The sequence below is a fragment of the Symsagittifera roscoffensis genome, chromosome 6, assembly GCF_963678635.1.
Source record: "Symsagittifera roscoffensis chromosome 6, txSymRosc1.1, whole genome shotgun sequence".
NCBI classification, from domain to species: Eukaryota; Metazoa; Xenacoelomorpha; order Acoela; family Convolutidae; genus Symsagittifera; species Symsagittifera roscoffensis.
Window position 1 is genome coordinate 8,105,305 of NC_087067.1, and position 27,176 is coordinate 8,132,480.

Genomic DNA, 27,176 nt, shown 5'->3' on the forward strand with positions numbered 1-27,176 from the left:
ATCGGGAATAAAGTAGGAAAATACCATTTTAAAATTTCGTTAAGTTTTTCGTACATTTTTTCGAATTTTTTACGTTTTTTCGAACTAAAATTCTTTTAATATCTGTCTGTGTTTATGACTTATGTATGCTTTAAGCTCAAACAACATAAAACTTAAACCAAAAATAAAAAATCAATTAAATTTTTATCAAATATCCTACCAGAAGTGAACTAATGAAGGGGGTGGGGACGTTTCCGGCTTCCTGGCGATCCAGCAGTTTGTTGCTTTGCTTTTACGACTACCATTGATTTTGTTAGGTAAATTCCAAATGTTTTGCTGAAGACGCCAATATATCTTAGCTTCGGGGAGAGCTCGCTACAAAAAACGTACATTTTTGGTCATATCTCTTAAAATTTTGCCCTTGATTGGCTATTTTGGCTCTTTTTCTCAAAAAATTGGCCAAAAAAGGACTTTGTAAAATTTTTGGAGAGCTCGTTTGCTGAACTTTAAAAAATGTAGAAACAATTATCATTTTTTTAAAAGTCTCGAGAAATTCCTATTACCAATCCTGTATTAAATAGTTCTCAAATTTAGTATTATATTAAAAATCTTAAAACAAAACGCAGATTTTTGCAGTGGTAAAGCTTGTAAGTTTATCTAGCTGATTTATTGTGATTTATTTCAAGAAAAGTTTTTCTCATAATATCTTTGTAACATTTACCGAATTTTATAATGGACCTGATTTAGCGTAATTGTTTTCATGATGATTCTCCTCCATTGTAATTTTTTAATCATAACAGGTATATTAAATAATATTAAATTAGAACGCATTTAGAGTTATGAAGTGCAAAATCATTTACAAATAATGAACAATAAAGCAGCAGAAATTCTGAGTCCACAGATTTTTTCAACATTAAACTAACTGTGGAACCGTCAAAATTGAAGCGTTAATAAAGTTAAATTTCACAGAAAAAGTTTTTGCTTCTTTTTTCATGAAACATGACTTTTTTGGACTTCCGATGATTTGGTTCAAATAAAACACTCAACTTCATTATCGAACGAATCTTCATTTTAAACCGATAAAGTTGTTTGTAAAATTCCCATTTGATATTCACTGTGACTATTTCCCATCGAGGTCGACGGTTGTTGTGCAGATGTCAAATTGTACGTATAACTGGGGTCACGAGAGGTCATTGAACTCGCACGGGAAGTTGACTTCAAGCCTGTCTTGACAGACCCGTTTTCGTTAGTCATAATTAGGTGGTACTGGTGACTGTTTTGACTTCCTGACGGTGAAATTTGCTTGCTGCTTCCGGCTAGATCAAATCTCATATGTACTTAATTTTAATTAAAAACTCAAATATGTCTACATCAATTCTTCAGACCAAGTTGACAACCCCCCCCCCCCCCCCCGCGCACACACACACACACACACACACTCACGCACGCACGCACGCACACTCTCACACACATACACAGAATCCGCTGAGCTGTTCAGGGGGAGGATGCTAATTTGATTTTAAGTTTGAACTTTCAGCAAATGTAGGTCTACAAATTTGATTATTCTCTTTTCAATTCGATTCCCTTATAATTCTCAAAATTTTGAAAAGGTCCTTATTTTTCAGAGAAAAAAAAACTTTTTCTTTTACTTTCGCAAAACCGTGCAAAAAATTTGAGGAGTAAAGGCATTTTTTTAAACCAAATTTGACGATGAGGGATAAAATATAACTTCAAACTGATGATATTACTTTTTAGCCGCTGCTGTATTTTACAGCATTTTACGTGTGAATTGGCTGTCACTGCCATCAAAACCTGGTTGCAAAAGCAGAATTTTTGCTTTTTTCAAGTAGCTGTATCACATCAAGATTTTTTTTCACCTTTCTGACTGTTGTTGCTGTTGGCGTTGAAAAGTGGGCTCATAGTGGCAATGTCATTCGGCTGTTTGTACTCGGGCGCGTCCGAGAGCCCTCTGAGTATCTTCTCGGTTTCGATTTCGTCCGTCGGCTCTGGCTTTATCTCTGGCCTGAATAAGAAATTCAACGTCAACAATCTAACAAACTTAAAAACTAATATTCAGCTGAGCTCAGAGCCAGGTATACTTGAGCACCAAATGAATTATGACTTGTCTTGGCAGATGGTTTTCATACACAAATTCATCATCTTTTTGAACTGAAAACACTTTCACATTCATTCGTATGCCTTAAACAGAGTAAAAGACGAACGACAATAAGTTTGGTAGAGTGAAAATATTCTTCTAATCATTCGTTAATAATTTCTTTGAAATCTAGTTGACAAATTCATTTCAGTTTTTTAATTTTTTTTGAAGAGAATTTGATCTCGCCGAAATAAGTTTCATCACGCAAAACTCAGTATCAGGAAACAAAACAAACTGCGGACAACAAACATATCAAACAAAACAAAAAATTCAATCAGTTTTGAGTTTTTTGTCCACGGTTTATTTTGTTCAAAGGTTCAAAATATATTTTTGTTTTAAAGTTTATTTTGTTTTAAGTTAGTTAAAATGTAATATACTTTTATTCTGTAATCCAATTGGAAAACAGTTTGTCGAGAAAAATGAATAGGAAAACGAAAAAAAAACATCGTTTCCAATTTTTTGGCAGGAAAATTTTGAATTTCGAAGTTTTTCATTCTCAAAGTGGCACTAAAATGAAATTAGACCAAAAAGTTTTACAAATTCAAACTCATTTTTCTCGACACGGAGGAAAAGTTTCAAAAGTTTTTAAAAATCATTCGAGTCAAGACTGAAAGGGCTTTAATACGACTGATCACTCGACCCATTCCGATAATAATTTCTGGTACCTGTTTTTGCATGAAAATAAAAGAAAATGAACAAAACTAAAACACGCCCAAATACAAAATTCATCCACTTTTTTCAAATGATTTCAGTAGTCAAAAATTCTGCCTGAGCCTTCAATCAGTAAGCAGCCATTTTTAGCTTGGTGCGTTTGCTTCAGCATTTGTAGGCTCTTTACTGCTGTCTATGCAATTTCTAAAACATTTGTGTCTAGATTGTTTTCGGTTTTTGACATCCAACGGTCATTCCCGCTAATATGTTTTTGATGGAAAAGACAATTTACTGTTCTGTTGACAACAAGGAGTCAATTTGGCAGTTTTGAACGCTACTTGCATACATAAAGATATCGTCTACGGTTATTTTAGCGTATCACCTTGGTTTCTAAAACCCAGCTTAAGACATAGCAAAAATTTTGCTTTCTTAGCTTTGATCTTCGGGGAGTAAACAGCTTTTCTGACACTCATATTCTCAGTAAAACTGGGAAATGTTGGAAAGTTCAGCCCACGCCTATGTTGTGGATGAGGGTTTTTGAAAAAACTAGCTCATCTGAAGTTTGTCGGAGCGTGTGTTGTTCAGCCTCGTAAAAATTGATTACTGCGCAGTGGATTGTTTTGGATAGCGTGTGGAACAACGTCAATGCACTTGAATTCTGACCTGATAACTTGTCCTGATAACCCCTGATAAACTTCCCAGCTACTTTCGTTGCCTTCCATATCTTCTCTGATTTTAGGTGACTTTTGGTTTCTCTGGCTTTATCCTCAGCCACTTTCCATCTGTCAACCGATCTACATTTTAGTATTTCTCTTCCCTCTCCAGTTTTCTTATTTTTTTTTGAAATCGTTTGAGATTGTTCTTCCTGGCTGTTAATTTCATCCTTTATGTTGTAGCCTCCCTCTCGGGTTGCCTCTTCTCCCCTTCTATTATGTCTGTTAATTCTAGATGCTTGTGCGCTGTCAAAGGCGAATTTACCTAACATTTTGACCACATCTCCGTCTGTTCTGCACGTCCTTTCTCGCTAAGATGTTGGATTTTTCTGATTGGTCCCGTTGCTAAATTTGACGGGTTAAATTTAACGGCAATAGGAACCCATTCTGTTTTGATAATTCGATAGTGCCCAGTTCTTGATCAAAGATTCACTTGACTCTTCTTTTGGCTTCTCTGTCTGGTAGTTTCTCCAAGTCCGCTTTTTTGATATTTCCTTTTTCGGTTTCTGTCGTTGGTTCTGTTTCTTGTTAACTTTTTTATCCCGAACCTCCTTGTGTCGTTTGGCTTATTACAGTGCTGCTGTTGTTTCTTTGCATAACTTTTGATGCAAATGGGGGTCGCTTTGATTTCGTGTTTGACTTCGTGTTTGATTTTTGTTAGTACCGATCGAAGTTAAACTCCTTCATCGTCTTGGGACGTACTAACTATATTGAATCCCCGGACTCTCACACACGTGATGAAAATGATCGCTTTACGTTTATCAATTGGAGGCGATGTTGGGACGGTATAACGATAAATCTTGTTGTTCTTTGTCTTCCTAATCTCTTTTCGAATCGATATTTCGTCTTTGAATCTAACGCTGTTTATTCGTTTTATTTTTCGCTCTGTGAATTTTGTTTGCGTACAGGTATTGTTTTTCAGTTAAACGCATAAACTTGGAAGTCTTTGTGTTTGAATTATAAAATTCAGGAGTCTTAAAAAATCTGATATTTTTTTCATACTTTTTCACTAATTCTCCTAAACATCCTCGTCAACTAATTTTAAATGTATTTCTTGTAACTTTCTTTGTTTTCAATTAAATTTCTCTTAAATTTGAATTTGAGTGATTTGAAGCAAAATAATTGTTCGAGTGATCATTTTCGTTTGCAGTGTTCGCTTCTGTCGACCTTTTTGCTTTATTTTTTTTCTTTGTCTTTTCACATTATCGGAATTCTCCAATATTGATATGATCATTGTGACGGTATCAATTTCTCATGCTTGTTGTGAACAAATTGTCCGTTCTATTCAATGAGGGATGTTTTGGTGGATAAATGGGGGGTTTATCATTAAATATTTTTTGACCCTGTAGTGTTTTTTAAGATTGATACAATCATGACGCTCTATCCTTTACTTCTGTGTTCCAGTCATGGGCAAGATTGACTCGTGTATGGTGGTTTTAAATAATTTTTTCTATGATTCATGAAAAATGGACCTTCATTTATGATTCATTTCGCAAAACGTATCCATCACTCTTTAAGTTTATTTTTCTATGATATCGAACTAAATTTCCACTTTTGAATTGGTTAACTGCTAGGTTTTGACTTTTCCTGGTTGGTTTTTCCTGTTTTTCTGCCTTTTTAAAACGCTCTCTTACCGCTTGGATGGCACTCAAGTTTTATTTCAATAAAACTGTGTCTTTTTAGCACTGTGGAGAATATTTAGATTTTACAGCTGGAAAATTGCTAGCTGGATGTCGAGTAAACTCGCTGATATAGCGATACCCTGTTTCCATCTAATAGCAGGTTTTTTTCATTGTTACAAATGCCATTAGTGTTTCAGGGTCATCAATCAGCCTCTCATCATTTCTGCATCGATACACGATGTTCATTAGAATCCCGTTGTGAGTTTAAATGACTCCAATCGAGATGGGATAGTAACTGACGGTTGTTTTTTACCTGCAGTGTTTACTTTTCCATTATGATGTTTATCTGATTTCGGTTTTTGTAGTTTTCTTCATATCGTAGACCATTTTCAACAATAATGTAGTTGACTTTTTGGTACATAAAGTTTTTGATCGACTCTTTGGTTGTCGTACCACAGTCGTCCTCTCTATGTGTTCCTCTCTAATTTCTCTAGTTTCAAACATCTTTTTCCTCCGCTTCTGCTCCTAGCCTGCTGTCCTAGCCTGCTCTCCGTTATTTCGTTTCCAGAGTTGTTCTTCGCCACACTTTCTATGTTCAGTTTTGTGCTTTCATCTAAGTTTGAATATGTCAATAGTGCCACACGGTAATGTACGTGAGATACTATCATACCTGAACCTTTCATTTCTTTTCGGTACTGCTTCATGTTCTTTATTTACATGAAGATCATGTGACATCTGACCGTTTGTCCTCCATTTCTAGTAACATTTCGACATTTTCAAAAAAAAACGAGTAGGGAGCATGTGGTCGTACAATACTCTCAGTGGTGATTCTATTCCATCTTCATCAAATGCTTCTTAATTCGATCGGTTCATTGCAATTTCGTTAGTGTCAGGGTTTTGCCTGCCTTTCATGATCACATGCAGCGCCTGTAATATGTTGTCTGTTTGAGTGCATCCTCTCTACCATTCCCGATTGTTCTTCCACCTCAAATTATTTTCGATGCGATTTCTTCATTTTAGGATGGACACTTGCACTTCCTTCATTTTAGTCATCTTTCTCTCATGGTGATCCCCGTTTCAGCTGTATGATTGTGAAGTACTCATTTGGCCATTTGTAGGGACCTTCTCCACATTTGTGATTCAATCTTTATAGCTCACTTGCGTTCCATTGTTATTTTGACTTCTGATTCTGTGTCAATGATCCCGAGTCTGTTTGTCTGTTTAAGGTTCCTGGGTACTTCTCGCGATCGCATTCACGTTGTCCTCTGCGGTTCTTGCTGCTCGGGTTGTTTGATTTGACCTTTGATGATTCGAGACTGCGCTGCAGATTTAAACCTGATCAATCAATATGTCGAGCAAGTATCTTACTGTACCTCAACCTTTTCCAGCATTTGATTTGCCACTTGTCGGCGTTTTCTATATGTCTTTGCTTTCATCTTCTCGTAATAGTAACTACTTCCTGTTACCATGGAAAGTTCCGTTAAGTGAATTTAACTCAACTGCAAAAAGGAAGAAGACTGTTTTTAACATTCTATCTTCTCGCGACTGATCGTCGTTGCTCTTTTCATTTCTTCACTCCCTTTTAAAAGTCGAGGTCATTAATCTCGCATTTGTTAAGGCAGTGCCACAGTCGAGTATCTGATTCGTTTTTGACAGACCAGAAATAATCGATAAGCATGTGTTTATGAATAAGTTTATTCGCCCAGAGATATATTTGCTGTTTTCATAATATTATGATTATTATGATTATTACTGTGATTTTTATTACTATGATTATTATTATTATGATTATTATGATTATTATAATTATTATGATTATTATTACTATTATTATTATGATTATTATTATGATTATTATGATTATTATTATTATTATGATTACTATCATTATTATTATGATTATTTAAACTATGAAAAATTGTAGCTACTTCTTTGAAAACTGTGCAAAACTGATTGAAACTTGTGCAAAACTGACTCAGGCCTGCAGAAGAAGTAAATGAAGACGAAGAAGAGGGATCCCATGTTGCAGATGAAGGCGCCCCAGGCAGTGTAGTAAGACCAGCCGACGTGGAATGCCTCGTACGTGTCATGGGAGCGAGAGTGGAAGATACACAACGAGATCACCAGGAACACACCTGAAATAGACAGAAGAATTCGTATAACTATTTGCCCATGTGAACAATATCACCCCTAAATAGACCAAGTGAACAACTCCCCCCCCCCCCTCTCTCTCTCTCTCTCTTTAAAATTAGATGTTAAATTCAAGTAATAAGGCTTGCATGTACTATGCTCAAATCTAATTTGTCCCTTTCCTCAGGATTTTGACCCCCTGGCCACCAAAAGGGTCCCCCTCTTGTTACTTTTTTAAGACGTGGAGGAAAAGCATGCGCAGGTTTAGTTCTAATTTTGATTCAAATTCAATGAAACAGACAAGACTATTTTACCCTAATGCAGCGGGTATTTCCTTTTCAAGTACGATCATCCTTAATGAAGACTAATTGGGTCACATGTCAGCTAATAAAATTTGACCTCTTTTTGATCCTACATGAATTCTAGTTTTAATGTACGCGCTATAAAACAAACTGATTTTGCTTAAACTAATGTAATTTTTTTGTCAATTCGACTAGGTATTCCGATACCAACTGACAGTTATAAATCAACTTTTTTAATTTTACCGTCATCAAACTTTTCAACAAAAACTGTGCCATAAATATTAGCCATAGGCGGATTTGGAGCATTTTGGGAGAGCTCTGAAGGTCATTTTGTCGACAAACAAGGGCGTTTTTATAACAAAAAAGGTCGAAACAGTTATTAAAAATGAACAGCATTCATTCTGTTATTCTCGAAAAGATCCAATAACTACCCCTGCACCAAATCATATTTATTCAAAAATATATATTTTAGTGATTGGCAACGAAAAAGTGTCCAAAAAGTTGCTGCCGCGATCAGTGATTCAAAATGAATTGAGGAGAAAATTCGGCAAAACAAACATTCGGCGAAACTGGAAGTTGCTCCTATGAAGGTCGTCCTCCCTCGTTCGCCAGGGAAGAAGTTGAAGGCTGAGGTGAAGTAGGCCACGAGTGCCATTAGGCTAACTACACTTGACATCACTATGAAAGACCTGCTCGCATTCCACCATTCTAAACATGTGCATGTTCCTAATAGAGGTACCAGTTGGCCGAACGACAAGAGGGTAGAGGAGAATTTTTTCAGGTTTTGCATTTCATTTTTTAACAATCAGTCGGTTAAATATCAGTTAAATAAAAAAAACCTGGCAAACAATTCAGATACAGGTGTGTCAATTATTCCGTTTAAAATGACGATGATGAAAAAAATTATCATCATAAGAGTTTAAATCCGCCTTTGCTTCAAATCAAAAGTCAGTTTGATAATTACAATTTATTAATTTAATATCGATATATACGCAATTTATCATTGCACCAATAATCAATTGCTTTCAGGAATTTTCAAAGGAAATCAAGTTTAGTTCCCCGAAAGGTTAAGTCATGATAGCATTTAATTTACATATTTTGTCAATAGGCACCAATCGAATGACCCCTTCACATAACTGACCCTTGAAAACTGACCTACAACTGGTACAAAAAAAGAGGTTGTTAGGTTATTCTCTAAAAGTAGATTTTGTGGTCAACTTCACAATGTTCATTGCCAAAGAATTGTAGATAAACTTCTTCTGATAATATTTAAAGGGTAATTAATTAAGGAGCTAAAAGCTAAACACAGACTGCTCAGGATGATCAAAGGCTACTAATATATCTGCAATACTTTGTCCATTCACTTCAAATATTTAAACACGGATAGGCAGTTGCTGGCCTCTGACTCAAGAAAAAACTATAAAAACAAAAAATTGAAAATTAAATAATGACCCGGGTTGACCTCCATAAACCGAAAATGCTTACCTTACAATTCCATACACCGAAAATGCTTATCTTACAATTCCATACACCGAAAATGCTTATCATACATTTCCATAAATCAAAAATGCTAATCACAATGGAAAAATGCTAATCATACAATTTTCATACAATTTCAAAAATTCAATGAAAAAAGGTTCGAACTAGCTTCTGCGGATATTTGAACCAAATAAAACTGTCTAGTGATGAAAAAAAAATTATGTTTCTTCTTTTGGAAAAAATTGTTATCATAAAAATTTCATATACGGAAAGTGTATGACTAGCATTTTTCATGACAACAAAAAATTGCCCCAAAATATTTTTTTTTGCTTTTTTTTCCAACCGCAAACCGAATTTTGTACTCAAGCAAACATTTACCAAAAAAAGTTTTGCATGCAAATTTTCTCTTTTTTGGTCTGCATAACAAATAGTCCTGGATACATAAAAATTGGTTTTTTTTCCGTTTCTCTGGATAAGCTTTTTCAAACAGCCTAAAAACTCCTATTTCTTTTATATGGCATGTTTGTATATGCCTTGATTAATGTCTGATTACTTGAAAATTCTAATTTTGAAAAAAATCGTCTTTGAAAAATTTTGCCAAAGTTTAAAAGATTATTATTTTCAGTATATGATTTGTGAAGAGAACTCTTACACAATTCAGGTCGTTTCCAAGCATTTTAAATGCCACACGACCAACCCTTTGGTGACTCTAGTTTTGAGTAAACCATGGTTTTAGTCACTTGTGTTTGGTAGCGAACACATCCCAAAAAATTTGAGAAATAAAATTTTTAAGAAATCAACTTTTTGGTTTATGATAAAATGCTTGTCCTACAACTTCCATATATGAAAAAAAGCTTATCTTAGGCTTTTCTTAAAAATTTCTATATCTATGGAATTGTACAAAATTGTATGATAAGCATTTTTTTATTCATGAAAATTGTATGATAGGCATTCTTGGTCAACCCGGTAATTTATTATTCAGTTTTCTTGAAAAAACTTCTTGATAATTTTGTCCAAGAAAAAGCATTGGTTTAAGCAGAAAAAAAATAAAATAAATAAACTTGCCAACGCATTATCAAACCAAAAATGCGCAAAAAATATAACCCAGGCGAATATTTTTGTCTGTTAATTTAAGTTTGCATGACTTTTATAACTGTTACCCGGGTTGAGCTCATATTGAAAATTAACAATAGAAAAGTATAAAAAAACAACTGTCGCCATCGATGAATTTTCGATGTTCAATGCCTCATTACCAAGTTTTATCGATAGATTATCATTAATTTGGGTAACTGTCAGCGATGCCGATTTAAGATTTTCTACAGAATCATTACTGAAATAGCACTGAAGTATCGCAAGTTTAGCTAACCAAAAAAAAATTTCTGAATTATACATGAATCAGCGCTGGAAAATAGCGATCACTGAGATACTACAGAAACAGCGATAATTAATTAATAGATTTTAAAAATGTAAAATTATAAATTTGAACTAAATTTGTTGGAGGTTAACCTTTATTCAAACTTAGTCTGAAACCCTATGTATCCGACACTGAGAGTTCTTTTGATTTTTCTGTAATCGAAATCACGACTAATAATACTTTAAGAAGAGACCACACTTGAAACCCCTGCGAAATTTCTTTGAGGTTGTAAAAAGTGCGAAGAAAAAACAGCACACCCTTGTTCCTATATCCTTCCCTCCATTTGATGAATGGGGGTGGTCAGACAACAACAATGACCCCTCCCCGACCAAAGCTAATCATCTACTTCGTGATGTAACGAGTGATTTTACAAGGTTGAAATAGAAGGCCTAATTTGTTCGTCTTGACCTAATTAGTCCGCTTGCCACTTTTTATAACAGACAATGTGAACAAAACTTTTACTTGTAAATGTTTGCAGGTGGGGGAAAAGAAGAAAAAGTGCACCAAATATGGATTTTCGTGACTATCCGCATTGACAAACATGAGAATGAAATCGATTTGAATCGATTTTTATACAGATAAAATACTGCATATGAATGGATTTACCGTAACCCAAAGATACCTAATTCGATATAAAATAGACTTACAGGGGTTTTCACGGCAGAGAAATTACCAATCACAGAACCAATTGAAACGGAATTTTCAAGCTAAATATTCGGATCTGACTAAATCAGTTTCAAATTGATTCAAATTGATTTTTTTTTTCATGTCTCTGCTACACTATCTGTAAAATACGATTGCAGTTCATTTCTTGTCAGTGCGTGTAGCAATCTTTCATAAGCATCAAATATGGAATTATATGACTAGAACTTCTGTTTAATGGAGGTTTACCCAAGATTCGTGAGGGAGAAAAGCTACTGAAGTTTTATGGTCCATTAACAAAATTTACATTGAGGATTGAACTTTTCTGAAAAGTAAGGGTTAAAATTTCTGGCTCTACTCACCAGGGAATCCAGTGATGTATTCGCAAGGCACCGGCGGAATGGAGGGGGAAGTCGTGGATGTACAGAACACCCACAGTCCATAATTGTCCCCCTTGAGGACTGAAGTGTTCGATAACCTGGGCCAGTGATGTCCATTTTAGTAAAAAGAAATAAAAAATTATGATTTTCTACCAAATAAATAAGAAAAATTTGATTTTGACTTAAATATTGCGGTTCAAATTTAATTTGTCCACGAAAAGCTTTTGTTTATTTTTTTGCTTCTAAACTAAAGTTTAGCAAATATATTGAAATACGGCTTATAAACTTTTCTTTACATGTTTTTTATTAGAATAACATAAATTAATTTTTTTTGTTTTTTTTTGTAATTTTTTTTCAAATGGACTTCACTGACTTGGGGTTCCTCAGTAGCCAGTAGGTCGTGAAGGCCGAGAGGGCTATTAGCGCCAACGATGCAACCTGCAGTAAAAGATTCGTGTGAAAAACGACGTCCGAAACGTGACAACATTTCGGCAACTTTGGCTTCTTGATAAATTTAGTAGTCATTTTGGTCAATTTATTGTAATAAATCTATAATATAAGTCGCTGTGAAATAATGTTTGTTCAGGTGGCTGAAATTAAAACAAAAAGCATCTATTAAAATCAGGAAGAAATTTAACTATGGCATAGCTCAGTTTGGAACGAAATTTTCAGAAAATGAGCGGTTTTGTGGTATTGACGCAAATTATTTCAAATGCCAATAAATACTTTGTAAAATGTCACTTTTCAACAATGAATTGCTTTCTGTTTGCAATGGCGCAAATTGGGGGAAAAGTGACGTTGGAGAAAATAATTATAATTTATTCGTGCCTGCTACCGGGCAACCCGATGAAAATGTAGGGCAAGATAGCCACGTCCAGATGGGTCTTTTTTAGTTGACAGTATAGCCCAGAGAGCAAATTTGTTACCCGCTGGCCAGTGGTGCAAACAAACAACAAAAAACAAACAAACAAATGACCCGCTTTGCAAGAATCGCATGTGATAGATATAAAGCGAAAATGAGAAATAATTCGACAGATATCCAGCGAATTTGTTATCTGGCATGGCTTGGACAAATTATCTGGCGAAATTTCAAAGGAACTTGAGGTCGTAAAAAAGACGATTACCTGTAGTGATTATTTGGCCCAACACCAGGTATACTGTAATAAGCCGCGCAATAGTTTTCAAAAGAGCCGTAAAATCTAGTTCAGCCCGACAGAAAATCTAATTCAGAGCAAACTCAGAAAATTTAATGGGCTCTTTGCTACACCTTGGTTCAAATGGCAAAATCAATTATATTTTCAGGAATCGCTAATAGACTTTTTCCTAGAACTGAGCTGCCAGCACAGATTTGAATGATTAAGTTCTCTATTGTTGACTAGTCGTATAAATCCTTTTCCTTTAACTCTGAGATTTTTGAAATCAGAACTGTCATGAAAATCAAACCATCAATAACAAGCTCAGAAATTGACTGCAACACTTCTATCTAACTTAGCTCAGGGGCGCAATTAAAGGGGGGGGGGTGCGACCCAAAGAATCCCCCCTTATTATTATTTTGAGATATTCATTTTTGGCTAATTGACCCTAACATTTTTCTAAAGGAGCTTTTGGCGCCAATTTATACTAATTTTGAGGGAATAGCGTGCGCCGTAAAAACGTGATTTTTTGGTCGACATTTCTAAGAAAAAACCTCAAAATGCCTTTTTTCCGTCACAGAATTTTTTGTCAAACTGGCGTCTTTGTATTGATTTGGCAGATCTCAGAAAATCAACTTGGTCGACCCAAAAAAAAGTCGAATTTTTTCGAATTTTTTTTTTAATTCCGCTCCCCTAGTTCCGCCCCTGATTTAGCTGGTAAATGAACTTTTATGAAAAATTCCTCAGTTAACCTATAAAAAACAATTTCCGAAGAGGTCTTCAAAACATCATTGTTGAAACTGATCATTCAATAAATAAAAATTAGTCCAATTCTCGTTGTGACGGCTGTCTAGCTTCTTGTTATTGGACTATTCGCTAGTCTGTGTTGAATAATATATTTATGTGAAGTGAATAGTTAAACTTAGATGATCAAGGTCGGGACAGATCTCCCGAAATTGATAATGTGTAAAAGTCGATTTCTGTCACTCTCTCACGATTGTTGAAAGATTGCAGTTATCAACATCTTGAATTTACGTAGCCATTCCAAAATCAATTGAACTCAACTTTCTTATTTTAATTTTAGTTTAATTAATAATTTTGTAGCAGGTCCCGGGTTGACCTCCATGCACAAAAAAAACTCATCATACAATTCCAAACAACAAATGTGTGGAAAAACGCTTGTCATACAATTTTCATAGAATTTCTGAAAATGGTTGAAAAAAGACATAAACTAATTTCTGCGGCTGTTTGATTCTATAAAACAATCTGCGAATAAAAAAACCAGGTTTTTAATTTTGAAAAAATGCTTATCACACAATTCCCATATATAGAAATTTTATGACAAGCATTTTTTTGTTAGCGACACAAAAATTTTTTGTAAATTTGAAATTGCCCCAAAAAAATTTTTGTTAATTTTTCAACCGCAAATCGAACTTTCTACGCAAACAAACATAATCCAAGAAAAAATTTTGCATGCAATAATTGATTTGTTGCATAACGTAGTCCTGGATACACAAAGGTTGGATCTTTTCCGTTTGGCTATATAACTTTTTTCAAAAACGCTGAAAACTCCTACTTTTTTGTATGGCATGTTTATGTATGCCTTAATCAAGGTATGGTATATTAAAAACTCAAATATTAAAATGATCATCGTTGAAAAGTGTTGCCAAAAATCAAAAATTTCGTTATATCATTTGTGCAAGACAGCTCTAAGACAATTCAGGTCGTTTTTTATTCATTGCAAATGCAAAACCTTCCAACCTTTGGTGCTTCGAGTAAACCAAGATTTTTTCACTTGTGTTCAGTTACAAGCGCAACCCAAAATCTTTCAGAAATTAAATTTAGAAACGAAAAACCAAATTTTTGGATTATGGAAAAACACCTATTGTACATTTTTCATGTGTGGAAAAAAGCTTATCATAGAGATTTCATAAAATTTTCGGTACGTATGGAATTGTATTAAATTGTATGGCAAGAAGTTTCCCATGTATGGAAATTTGTATGATAAGAAGTTTGGTGAACCCGGGTAACTATGTCACACTCGTGTCCAAAAATACTTGAATAAATGGCCTGAATAAACGGTCTTGAGGTTCGCTAAACAAAAAAGAGCTTCGCTAAACGAAATAAACAGTCTGGAATGTGGGGAGATAATACAAATGGACGACTCTTCTCGATGGGCCTATTAAGGCCTACTGATAGCTCCTCTGCGATTCGCAGGAATCACATGAAAAAAAAGGTATTTACAGTTTTTTCTGGATAGATAACATTTGTACAATTCAAAAAGCTTGCCACTATCTGTTTTTTGTGTCGAATCGAAAGGGCAAAAAAAACTATTTACAATTAAACCGATTAGCATGCGCAATTCGATAATTTCCTTTTTCATTATTTCAAAGCCACATTTGATTTTAAACGCGTACTTTGTTTTAAAGGCTGCATTGTCAAGCGAACAGTCCTAGTGCAAAAGTTTGATCCATCGACATGAAAAAAGATTTAATTGAAACAAGACTACTCGTATCAGGGCGAAGCCCTGAATGTTCCGACTGCCTATTAAGGTTTATGGAGCAGTAATAGCATTAAAAAATTAAAACTAGTAAAACAAAATGAATTTTTTTTTTCTAAAATTTGAAATTTTTTATCAAAATCATCCACCCACAAGCCATTTAAAGTACAAAAGGATAGATTTCGCTATTTGTAACAAATCAATTATGGCAAATAAGCTTCGTTAAACCAATTTGGAACGATATCTAAGACGGATTAACTCTCCGCTTACACGTTAATAGCGCGAAAACATCGCAAGCTAATTGTACCAAATTGGCCAAAATGGCAATCTTTAAACCCCAATAACTTGACGAAAAATCATCACAGGTGAAGTATCTTTTTCAAATTTGAGCTCAGGACAACAATACCTTTCGAATGATATAAAAAAAATCCGTCAAAAATGGCTAGTTAAAAAGTCGAAATTTGTCTGAAGAAAAAAAAACCCACCCCGAGCACAAATATTCCGTTACTTTCGTATCGAAAGTCGGAACAATTATAAGTTATGTAAACTTCTTATGCGGCGGTCACTGTTTGTTGCGAGTCATTACAAGCTCGATCTGCGGCAGGGTACTATTTACGCAGAGTTCGGCTCAAACACAGACGTGTTGGATAAACGAAGTTTTTGCTTCTTCGTTTTGTAGGTGGTTGCTCGTCAGTTTTTATATGCCGAATAAGCTGCGCATGCTAACCGGTACAAACGCTAAGAAGCAGCCAGGTCCCCAGAAAAAAACGTTCAACGCATCAAACAAAACTGTTGTATTCAAAAAACTCCTTGGCGATGCATTTTGTGACTAGTTTCAATTTTCTTGCAATTTTTGTGCTGATACAACTAACAAGCATTTTAAGCTCCAATAGGTATAACTGGTTTAGTAGGAATAAAAATTAGACGGTTTAAGCGCAAGAAATAACAGCCCTCAAGTAGGCATTTTCGGAGGAAGAAGCTGGTTTTAACTATATTTGGATAAATTATATTCGAAAGCGCAAGAACAACTAAGCAGCACTCAAGTAGTTCGTCTCAAGCCGTTGACACGAAAAAAAAACACTCTAATTGGAATAATCAATATTTTATTGATAAAACAACTTGACTAAATAATTGAAATCTGAATTATCGGTTTTCATTATTTCAGCGACACGGTATTTTTTCGGCGCAGTACAATCTTTATTTTTCAGAATTATGACGCCGAGCTCGGTTGATTAGAGAGAAATCTAGATTAAATTAATAGTCTGTGGAGTTCTGCTGCAAATTCTTACATGTAATTAAATTTAAAAATTGAACCATGGACCTGAGAAAAAATGTCTGAGGAATTGAAGTTAATTTCTGTGCTCTGTTGAAGCCAAAATTGGGGCCTAATCAACTGTTAGAAAACGCTCTTTGTCTTTTCTTAATGAACACTAGAGGAAAAAAGAAGAGAAAAGAAAAAACAAAGAGGAGCAAAAAGCTTTTCAATGCAATGCAAACATATAATTTTCGAAAAAATTTTTGCGATTGCATTATGATTGTTTTGAAAAAAAATTTGTGAGAATGAATAACAAGTGCTTCATATGTGTTGAAACTAGAATTTTAAAAACAACACAAATGTCAATCTGTTTACCCAGAAAACAGGTGCGCATCTATGATTTTCTCGACTGGGGGTGGATTTTCAAAAAATTTTCTAACATTTTGTCCATCTTTTTTTAAGTCGACCAAGTTGATTTTCCTAGCACACTCAGAAAACTGTAAAAACCCTAGTTTGACAAAAAAAAGTTTGCGTCTGAGGCAAACGTTTGAAAAACGGGCCAAAAAAATCAGTTTTCTGGAAACATTTGTCTGAAAATGTCGTACAGCACATACTGCATCTGCAGTAACAATGTTAACCTCGCTGCACACTTACCTTGGGACGCATATCGGTATCTATAATTATATATATTGTTACTAAACTTAAGTCAAAGTCATTCAGTGTTGATCACTGAGTAGACTTTAGTTTTACGTTAGCTCTGCGTACAATGGTACGACAAAGTGAGCTGGTTCACAGAACCGTCTATTGATTGAGAAAACAAAGTTTCGGATTTAAATTAACTCTTGAAACTATATCACTTTCAATTGAGCTTACAGCATTTCATTACCTTATCACAGCCAGCAGGAATCATTTCACAGGATAACAGAATGGACATGGGTATTCCAGTGTTCTGGACATCAGCTAGTTCGGATCCACCGTGGAAATTTAAAATTCGGTTGGACCAATTTATGTTTGCAGTGACGGTGAAAAAAAATGTGAATATTGAGATATTACTAGAAGAACCAAAAGAAATCATTGATGAGCCAATGCCTCGCCCAGAAACTCCGGGAGCAACCGAATATGCACAGGCAGTAACGGACCGGGAAGCGAGAGATAGACTAAGAAGAGACAAAGTAATACTCGAAAACCAAGAAAGAAGGGAACGCGGACCCAAAGTCGGATATAATGTGTTCTACAATGAAGTCCGAAAACGACTTAAGTCTCGTTTATTCCTGGCGCTAGGCACAGAAGTGGAAAAAATTCGTGCAGAAAATTTCACATATTGAAATATCAAAACTGGAGTTCAGAGACATGGTGAGATTGGCTAAGGTATCATTTGAAAAAACGAAAAACAACACGTATGAGCGATATAGATTATTCAGCAGAGCACAAGAATCCGGAGAGACCTTGGAGTCTTTTCATGTGGCACTAACTGCACAAGCAGCCACGGCCGAATTGGGTGGATTGGAAGAAGAACTGGTCCGAGATCTATTCATATCCCGATTGAAAAGTTTTGCATTGCAAGATATATTGACATTCAAAACATTCGCACCAGATGAAGTTCTCAAACGAGCTATCAAATTTTAACAAAAATTCTGCCCATTGATCAAAAATTCTGCCCAGTGGGGGACCACAGGGGATGTGGTCTGGTCGAACGAACCATACAAACCATCAAACGAAGACTGGGACTTCTGTTATTGGACGAAAATGTAAGATCAATAAAACTTGCTCCTAGCACGATAATTCGAGATCTTAGATGTAGCAAACAAAAAACGATCAACTGCTCCCCATTCGAAGCTCATTTTGGACGACTTCCAAAAACTGAGCTCAAAATCTTAAGGGATAAGTTCATTAAAAACTTTGATCGTTTAGATAAGGAACACCTGGAGCGCTCAGCCCTCACTGCTTCACAACTAAAAAGACAGATAGATCAGTCAAGGGATAGCGTCAAAATTGTGAGAAAAGGGCAAAGCAGCAGAGGACAGACACCGGGCTAAAGCCCTAAAGACATTGCTCGAAGCAAATGCTCGATGGAATACGACCCGGAGGGACATGTCAGCTAAGGATATAAAGCGGATAAACGACGCGACGAGCACAATTAACCCATATTTAAGAAAAGAGCTCCTATACTCGTGGGAATACGGTTTCATCGAGGACAAGCCAGAAGAGGAAGGCCAAAGATCACCAAATCTACTGAGGAAAGATGAAAGCAGGAAGAGCGGGAAGGTTTTAACGAATCCTTTAAAGCGGAAAGTTCAATCGGAAGCTCCACACACAGTAAAAACAGCGGCGGGGGCAATCTTTAAAAAGAGCGATATCGCCGAATCAAAAAATGACACCGGTGACCTCAGAGACAAAAGCCAAAAAAAAGTTCAATCAAGAAGAAGCCCTCATGGAAACGAACCCAAATCAAGAACAAGGAAAAAAGACGGCGGAACAAAAAAAACAAACAGCGAGTCAGAAGAAAAGCCTGAAATCCAGGAGAGATCGGAAATGGAGAATACAGCGGCGCTATACCAAGATAGCCAACAGAATGTAACATCTAAAGACATAGAGGTAAATGGATGGCTGAACTTTGCAATAAAGAGGGCCAAACCCAACAATGCTGATCCAGTGTTGGGAAACGCGAGTAGCTCGGAACCAAAAGGAGTCAGAAAAAAGGACAAAAAGCGAACTTGTCAAGGGGCGAGAAAACAAAAAGCTGCAGCAGCAGTAAGTCAGAAAAACAAAACAGACGAACATGAGGAAACAAACAAACTGTCAACTACGGCGAAAGCTTATACGGTGAACACGTCCACCCCAAGGAAGGAGATGAAAGTTTAGAGCAAAGAAATAGCTCGAATGACATCAGCGGAAAAAATACTGGAAACATTCCATAGCCGCGACCTAATCCCAGAGGACTGGAATCTGTTAGCCGACCAGGTCCTGACAAGAGGAGTGCAGAGGGCTGCAGAAAATGTTTTGAAAACTATGGACACGAGCGGCGATGAAGACAACAACGCAGCCCAAGGATTCTCAGACGAATCAGGCGAAAGCGACGTAACTGTGAGACGCAGTGGAAGGCAGACAAAAAACAAAGGTCCCAGTCGATATGGAAATCCTGTCAAACATTCAGTCAAACTCATTACTACACAGCAGGATATCGCAGATCTCAATAAGGCGGCGCTGGAGGCGTACAGGATTAAACTGGCAACGTTTAAAACTGATGTAAACAAGCCGGTGGAGACGAAACTAGGATTGCTTGAAACATCTTTTTCATCGAAAGTTTGGAATCGAGGCACTGAACCTTGCAAAAACCTGGAATGCTGCATGGCGGGTCCCCCTAAACTTTGATGACAATTTGGTAGAGGAACAAAATAGACCAGAGGAAAAATGAAACGCGAGGGTTCCTGCAGAAGATCAAAAATCTGTTCAAAACTGATTAAAACTGAGTACTAAAACTCATGGTTATTTTAAATTTTATAAGTATACAATAAAAAATTTAGTTATCCCAAGGGGAGTGTGGTACTAAATTTTAGGGTGTTTTGGTCTCCGATCGATGTCATAAAATAATACCAAAGGGGACCTTTTGGTTTGAGAGAGAGTCAAATCTCTGAGGGGAACCACCTGCCGACCCAAAGGGTCCCCCTTTGTACTATTTTGAGATATCCATTTTTGGAAACCCCAAGTTTTAGGAGGGGTCAGCGCGCGCCGAAAGAACGCAACTTCTTGGTGAAAACTTCCCAAAAATGCCAAAAAACGTCTTCAAGGTTCTTTCAGGGTCTTTGTAGTGCTTGGGGAAAGCTCGGAAAACCATTTTGATCTACCTAAAAAATTTTCGACGGTACTTTTAAGGACATCTATTTTATCGCAAAAAAATTGTACAAGCAACATCTTCCGTTTTCCATGAGATCAATATAATAGGCACTGATCAACAAAAATAGGCTACTGATTCAACAACCACTCGCATGGAATTGGAAAAACAAGGTAGATTTTCATGAGATCAATATCTGTTTTCAACAAAAATAGGCTACTGATTCAACAACCACTCGCATGGAATTGGAAAAACAAGGTAGATTTTTGACGCACAAAATGTACTTTATGATAAAAAGATGTATCTTTTTTAGAATTGGAGCCCTAAGAAACAAAACTGCTCGTATCAGGGCGAAGACTCTAATGTTCCAATTGCCTTTTGGAATAGAGTAATAAAATTTTAAAACAATTTTTCTGTTCATTGGTTTTTCAGTACCTCTTTATAGAAAATCATACTCTTCAATTTTTGCTCTCGCCCTCCTTTAATTTTTTCATAGGTATATTTCTTCAGTTTTCACATCGAACACAGTTCATCATTTCATCATTCTGCAAATCTGCGCGTTGTTTTGTTAAATTTTTTTTATTCCAGTCATTCTCACAAAAAGAACTGGTTTTAGACCACCTGCCAAGACACACCGATTTGTAGTAGATTGTGGTCGAAACAATCTGTGTCAATCAAAACCGCTACTCCTGTATAAAGTTGCTAATATTTTATGAATTCAATTTTGCGTTTTTTAAATCACTAAATAAATTTTGCTCTGGTGATTATGACTCTTGTATATATCGTTTTTTTTGTCTTTGTTTCCTTTTTTGTGTAAACCTATTTGTAAACAAAAATCATAAAAAAACTTGTTTCTCTGTTTCTTTTTGATTGGCTTGATTTCAGAGCATAATGAAAACATAAGGAAAGATTTCACATGATGGAAGCAGATCTAACCAACAAAACAAAAACAACTGGAATAAAAACTAGAACAATGACTAATCAAACTGAATTTTTTTAAAAAAAAACTTACTCATAATACCGGAACAACAACATTTAACTACTATTCAACTAAGAAGATGAATTAATTTCTCATCGTAGTAATTATACAGTGCTGATTTAAATTATCCGGACAAAAGGAACAAAACTTGAAATTCAAACACATTTTTTCTCAACTTGGGTTAACATCAGATAAAAAGAGAAGAGACCAAAAATTGCTGAGAATTTTATCAAATTTTTTGGGTGCAATTTTGTCTTCGAAATTCTCAACCAAAATGTTGCCCCAAAAATGGGTCATTTTGGTTTTGCTCGATCAATCAAGAGTTAAGCTGATACTACTTTGTTTATTGACAAAAATATATATATCACACAGCTCAACAAATTTTTAGAAGGGTTAAATCCAAAAACCTGTGTAAGAGAAAATATTTTTGCTTGATAGTCAAGGTATGTGATTTCACTATATAAAAACCAAAATCTTTGCTTAAAAACAAATTTTCAACATTTTACGCAAAATTTTGGAGATTAAACTTTTTTGGAACTTTTGTTGGGCTGTGTAAAAGGCTTCTTGTGATGTATATTTTTTATCAATTAACAAAGTAGTTTCAGCGTAATTTTTGAATAATCGAACAAAACCAAAATGTCCCATTTTTGGGGTAAAATTTGGATTGAGAATTTCGAAGAAAAAATTTCATCATATTAATTCTGATGAAATTCTAAGCTACTTTTGTTCTCTTCGATTTTTGTCAAAGTTAACCCAATTTGAGTAAAACGTGTTTGAAAGTTCAAGCTTTTTTCCTTTTGTCCGGATAATTTAAATCAGCACTGTACACTAATGAACATATCAAATATGAGTAACTATGAGAAAACAGCTGACGAACCCATATGGGTTGCTGGGTTCTACTCTGAATTTAAAGACGCAGGTGACAATCCAAACGAATTTTCAATGTTGTAGAAAAACATTAAACTTATATTATCATCATAATAACAATCATAATAAAATAACTAATGAAAGAGTTTAAAAAGACAAAAAAAAACTTCGCCAAAGATGAATATGACCTGTCTATTGCAGAAGTGCAAATTGTTGCGAATGGCTACCTAAATAAAGGCATCATTAAAAATGAAGGTACCACAAAAATCACTAAAAACCGAAAATAAAACTTGATTTAAAGGAAAGAATAATTCTGAAACGCGCTTTTCGTAGCCCTTTAAGCCGATATTTGGAATCAAATGGATTTTTTCCTTCATGAGTTTTCATTAAAACTTGAAAAAAATATCATCTATTTAGATCCCTAAACCAGAAATTAGCGCATGCATTTCAGTTAGATAACTATTTTTTTGACAAGATAGCAAACTGTTTCAGGTGCGTTTAAATTAACAAAATGTTGTTTAAATAAAAAGCGGAACAACAGAAGTCTGGCAATTATTTAAGTCAAACCGTCTTTTCTCTATAAGATGATTTGACTAATTCTAGGAGGTGTCTAAGATTGGTTTTCATGAATCATTGCGTGCATACCTGACAGGAGACTGCCGCCAAAACTACTAAACTGGCCATAGTTTCGGGACTCCAAATGTATGGTCGACGACTTCTCTTGTATGTCACCTGCCGATAGGAAATTGTTAAGCTGTTGGATGTTGTTATATAATTAAACTGATGGTAGTTGGGTTCAATTTTTGTAGAAGAAAGTATCGCAAAAGCGTTGCTTAGATTTCCATGACTAAATTCTTTCAAATGGCCCATAACTTGGCCTCATTATAAGTAATCAAGATTTATTTTATTTTTTGGAATAATAATCAAAGTTTCAGTTCTAAAGGAAATAAACGGAAGTAGCCATTGTTTAAGGTAAAATAAGATAATTTTTCAGAGTTTTAACTCAACCATCAATGATATGTTCTGGTTAAATTCTGATTCAAAATGTCAGAAAAAAATCAAAGCAAGCGAATTACCAGTAGTTTTTTTTACAAGAAAGTGAAAGTCTGGAACAATAAATTAGCGTTTAAACTTTGTTATTATCAATTAAGAAAATATTGGTACGTTTTTGGAAAAAAATTTCAAAAATTGTTTAACCATTTTTTTAAAATTAATTTGAGAAGGGTTTCAGTTATTCAAATCTATAATAGTTAAGCTAAGATAAAGCAGCTAAAAGTTAGAGAAATTAATGATTTATCGAAAAAATTTAGATTGGTGCTTTTATGATTCTAATAGTTGTTTAGAAGAAGAATGAAAATTTTTCCTCTCTGCCTTTTCACCTATATTGCCATTAAAAGGGGGGTTAATTTTTAGAATTTCGCTTTTAACTGGGTGTAAATTCCGGAATAAAGAAAAAAGCAAGTAAATAAGAATCTCTGTCTGTAGAGCATTTTGTGAGATATTTCATTACATTTTTGTATCAATTAACTGACATTTAGCTTCTTAGTTTTCCCAAGAGGGTAAAAACTTTTGGGTCGTCAGGCAGAGATTATGTTCAGAGATGGTAATGCATATCTTAATTTTTTAAAGAATTGGTTCAAATTGTAAGAAGTAAATTATGGAATAAATAACATTCGATTGTCTGTTTTTTTGTCAAAAAACTCTTCGTTGAAATTGGGTAAACAAGCAAATCGAATGAACTGATTTATTTGTAAAGTGAATTTGCTCTCCAGCGTAATTTAATTTGCAATGGAGTTAATGGAAATTTAACTTATTGGGTCATTCGAGTAGTTTAAATTAGGAAATCTGTTTTATAAGTTCAAACGCTGGGCTATTTTCTATCCATCAGAAAAGAAGGCCTTTGCAAGATTTGGTGTTTAGTGACGGTAGTGCATCTGAAATAGAACTTCTGTTTCAATTAGGCACATAATTTGTTTAAATCTCGAGACATGGCTACAAAAAGAAAACTAGAGTTAAAGCTCAAGTGCTGATTTTGCAAAATCCTCCAGGGATTTTTAACTTGAAGATTTTTTTGTGGCCTCTGCCAAAAATTCTTCTCGATAATCAAATTGAAGTACGCCAGAACTGAAATTTAGCAAATCTGCTTGAAAATTTGGCAACTTCACATCGAAAGCTTTTTCTCACTAAAAAAATAGTAGGCATAATTTAAAATCGATTCGGCTTCGAAATCTGACCAAACAAAAAATGTGATAGTAAAAATAAATGAACCGCTAAGTTTTATTTAAAGCAATCCGCTGTTTTATTTTTTACTGACAGATTTATAAAAACAAAGCCAGTGGCTCAGAAAAGATGATTTTCCTTTTTTCGTCAGTTTTTAAATCTTCCAATCATAAATTACTTGAATGACGTAATAGTTTTTTGATTACTGCAGAAGAAAATTGACAGTATAGAGGCGGATCAAGAAAATTCTTCACATAAATGAGCAATCCAGAATTATTAATTTTCTTTCAAAAATTGTCAGTTAATGACACTTTGGTTGGCAAGGGGTTCGAATCCCTGAGGTGCAAGGCGTTGCAATTGCTACCAACAAAAATTTATGCTATTATTATGCTACAAACAAAAAATTTTGCTGGTACCCTAGTCCACATACATGCACACACAAATTCTCAAAAAAAATCTTCATTTTGCTTGCATTTGGTCAGCAAAAACATTTTGTTTTTCTCCACGGAGGTCTTATTTGTTCTGGAAATAGTGTTGTATAATTTATAAAATCTTGAAGTCACCATTTGGACACCAACATAATTTTCAAAAAAAACCCGTGGATCAAGAAAAACGGGTGATATGCTACAATAGGTGGTAATTTTAAGTATAGTGCATGCCCGGGGTGACCTCCATAAACCGAAAATGCTAATCATACAATTTCATACACTTAGTCTATGGAAAAATGCTAGTCATATAAACTTCATACATTTTTGCAAAATGAGTTTAATCGAATTTCAAAGGTATTTTATTGTTGTTTTGGTATCGAAATTGGTATCTCTTCATTAAAAAAAGGGACAAAATGGTATGAAAAAAACTCTAATCATACAATTTCCATATATGAAAATTGTATGGCTAGCATTTAAAAAAAATTTTTTTTTGAAAAAAACGCTTTGAACAATCAATTTGACTGCAGGCAAAACATTTAGGCGTTTTTTGGGCTGCTACAACTGAAACTTTGACTTTTTTTATTTTCGTTTTTTGAAATAAAAAACACTAGTCATACAATTTCCATATATGAAAATTGTATGACTAGCGTTTTTTAGAAATAAAAACCAAATTTGACAAAAGAATCCAAAATTTCCAGATCGTAGATAGGTAAATCAGCACATCAATTTGATGAACTTGACGTGAACTTCTTGCAGTGACTCGTTTGTTTAAAATAGATTTTGTCAAACATCAAAAGGTGTTGTTGTCCTGAGCTCAAATTTGAAAAGATATTTTACCTGTGATCATTTTTTGTAAAGTTATGGGGGTTTAAAGATTGCCATTTTGGCAAATTTTGGACAATTAACGCGCGATATATTTTTTGCGGAGCTCTGTTTCGCCTTTGTGTTTTTACTAACTCGCTTTGCATTGGTCAAAAGAAGTTTTGAAGGTCATCAGAGGATTCGTATCTGAGAAGACCTAGTCGAGAGCAAGCCAATCGATGGCACCTAGAAACACGTTTTTGCACAGTTTTTACAGATAGGTAAATCAGCTTATCCAAAATTTCCAGATCGTAGATAGGTAAATCAGCACATCAATTTGATGAACTTGACGTGAACTGCTTGCAGTGACTCGTTTGCTTAAAATAGATTTTGTCAGACATCAAAAGGTGTTGTTGTCCTGAGCTCAAATTTGAAAAGATATTTTACCTGTGATCATTTTTTGTAAAGTTATGGGGGTTTAAAGATTGCCATTTTGGCAAATTTTGGGCAATTAACGCGCGATATATTTTTTGCGGAGCTCTGCTTCGCCTTTGTGTTTTTACTAACTCGCTTTGCATTGGTCAAAAGAAGTTTTGAAGGTCATCAGAGGATTCGTATCTGAGAAGACCTAGTCGAGAGTAAGCCAATCGATGGCACCTAGAAACACGTTTTTGCACAGTTTTTACCTTGTAAATCGGTACAATTTGGTGTTTCTGTGTGCCATAACTTGGTCAACTTCTGACTGCATCTTCTCATACATGATTTCAAAAGTGATCTCAAAAGTTGAAAATTCTCACGTGGGAATAATTTAGGATTTTTATGATGTTCGAATGTTTGTTGATGTTTAAATGTTTGTTTCAATTTTTCAACCTGAGTGTCAAATAAAAGTGTGTTTTATAGGGAACTCTTTTAGATGTTGATGTCAAATGTGATTGGAAGAGAAGAATTCCAGAAAATTGATGCCTCTGGTGGACTGTTTTTTGTTTTGGGTTACTCAGCTAGCTAACAAGTTTTTTTTTAATTTTTCTGAGGCAGTCCCTCCTGGTTTGGAGTCCCCCTAAAATAAGATTAAGAAATGCTCTGCTTTCTCAGTGTGTGAGGAGACTTGACTATGAGAAAACAAATTTTCTCTGGTTTTTTCTTCTCTCTTCAGAGACTGCTCGTCGTATGGGATGGGGATTAAAGTAGTTTTTTTGCCTCATTTTGCTGGATTTCTAATTGTTAAAAAATGCTAGTCATAAAATTTTCATATATGAAAAATTTCTAAATTTTCAATTTCCATATATGAAAAAAAGCTAGTCATACACTTTCCATATATGAAAAAATGCTAGCCATACAATTTACATATATGAAAAAATACTAATCATAGACTTTTCATGCAATTTTCTGTACGTATGGAATTGCATGGAAAGTGTATGACTAGCATTTTTCCATATATGGAAATTCTATGACTAGCATTTTTGGTCAACCCGGGTGCATTAAATTTGAGAACAAAATGCATGATATAGTCATTTCAATTTCAATCAATTGTACATGCTGCTAAAATAGTTTTTATAAATACATTACTCTGCCAGATAAAAAATTACTGAAAAACTCAAATGTTACTCTTCTTTTGCCAAAAAATTTGGCTTCTGAAAAAATTTGTAAATACAGTGCGAAGTATAACAAAAAGTGATCCAGCTATTTAACTTAAA

The 27,176-nt window shown here is 34.8% G+C and overlaps 1 protein-coding gene across 4 annotated transcripts in view; it reads right to left on the minus strand.

The window, feature by feature from the left end:
- Positions 1 to 865: 865 nt before the first annotated feature.
- The window catches only part of LOC134848310 (uncharacterized), a 44,752-nt gene continuing 18,441 nt past the window's right edge, over positions 866 to 27,176 (minus strand). For all 4 annotated transcript variants that reach the window (XM_063865708.1, XM_063865704.1, XM_063865705.1 and 1 more), the window contains 7 exons: positions 22,679 to 23,967; positions 11,841 to 11,905; positions 11,450 to 11,565; positions 8,111 to 8,260; positions 7,096 to 7,255; positions 1,857 to 2,002; positions 866 to 1,295 (listed from right to left, as the gene is read on the minus strand). In XM_063865708.1, coding sequence (XP_063721778.1) covers positions 1,051 to 1,295; positions 1,857 to 2,002; positions 7,096 to 7,255; positions 8,111 to 8,260; positions 11,450 to 11,565; positions 11,841 to 11,905; positions 22,679 to 22,903 — 1,107 coding nt within the window. In that variant the 5' untranslated portion in view covers positions 22,904 to 23,967 and the 3' untranslated portion in view covers positions 866 to 1,050. The remainder of the gene's footprint in view (positions 1,296 to 1,856; positions 2,003 to 7,095; positions 7,256 to 8,110; positions 8,261 to 11,449; positions 11,566 to 11,840; positions 11,906 to 22,678; positions 23,968 to 27,176) is intronic.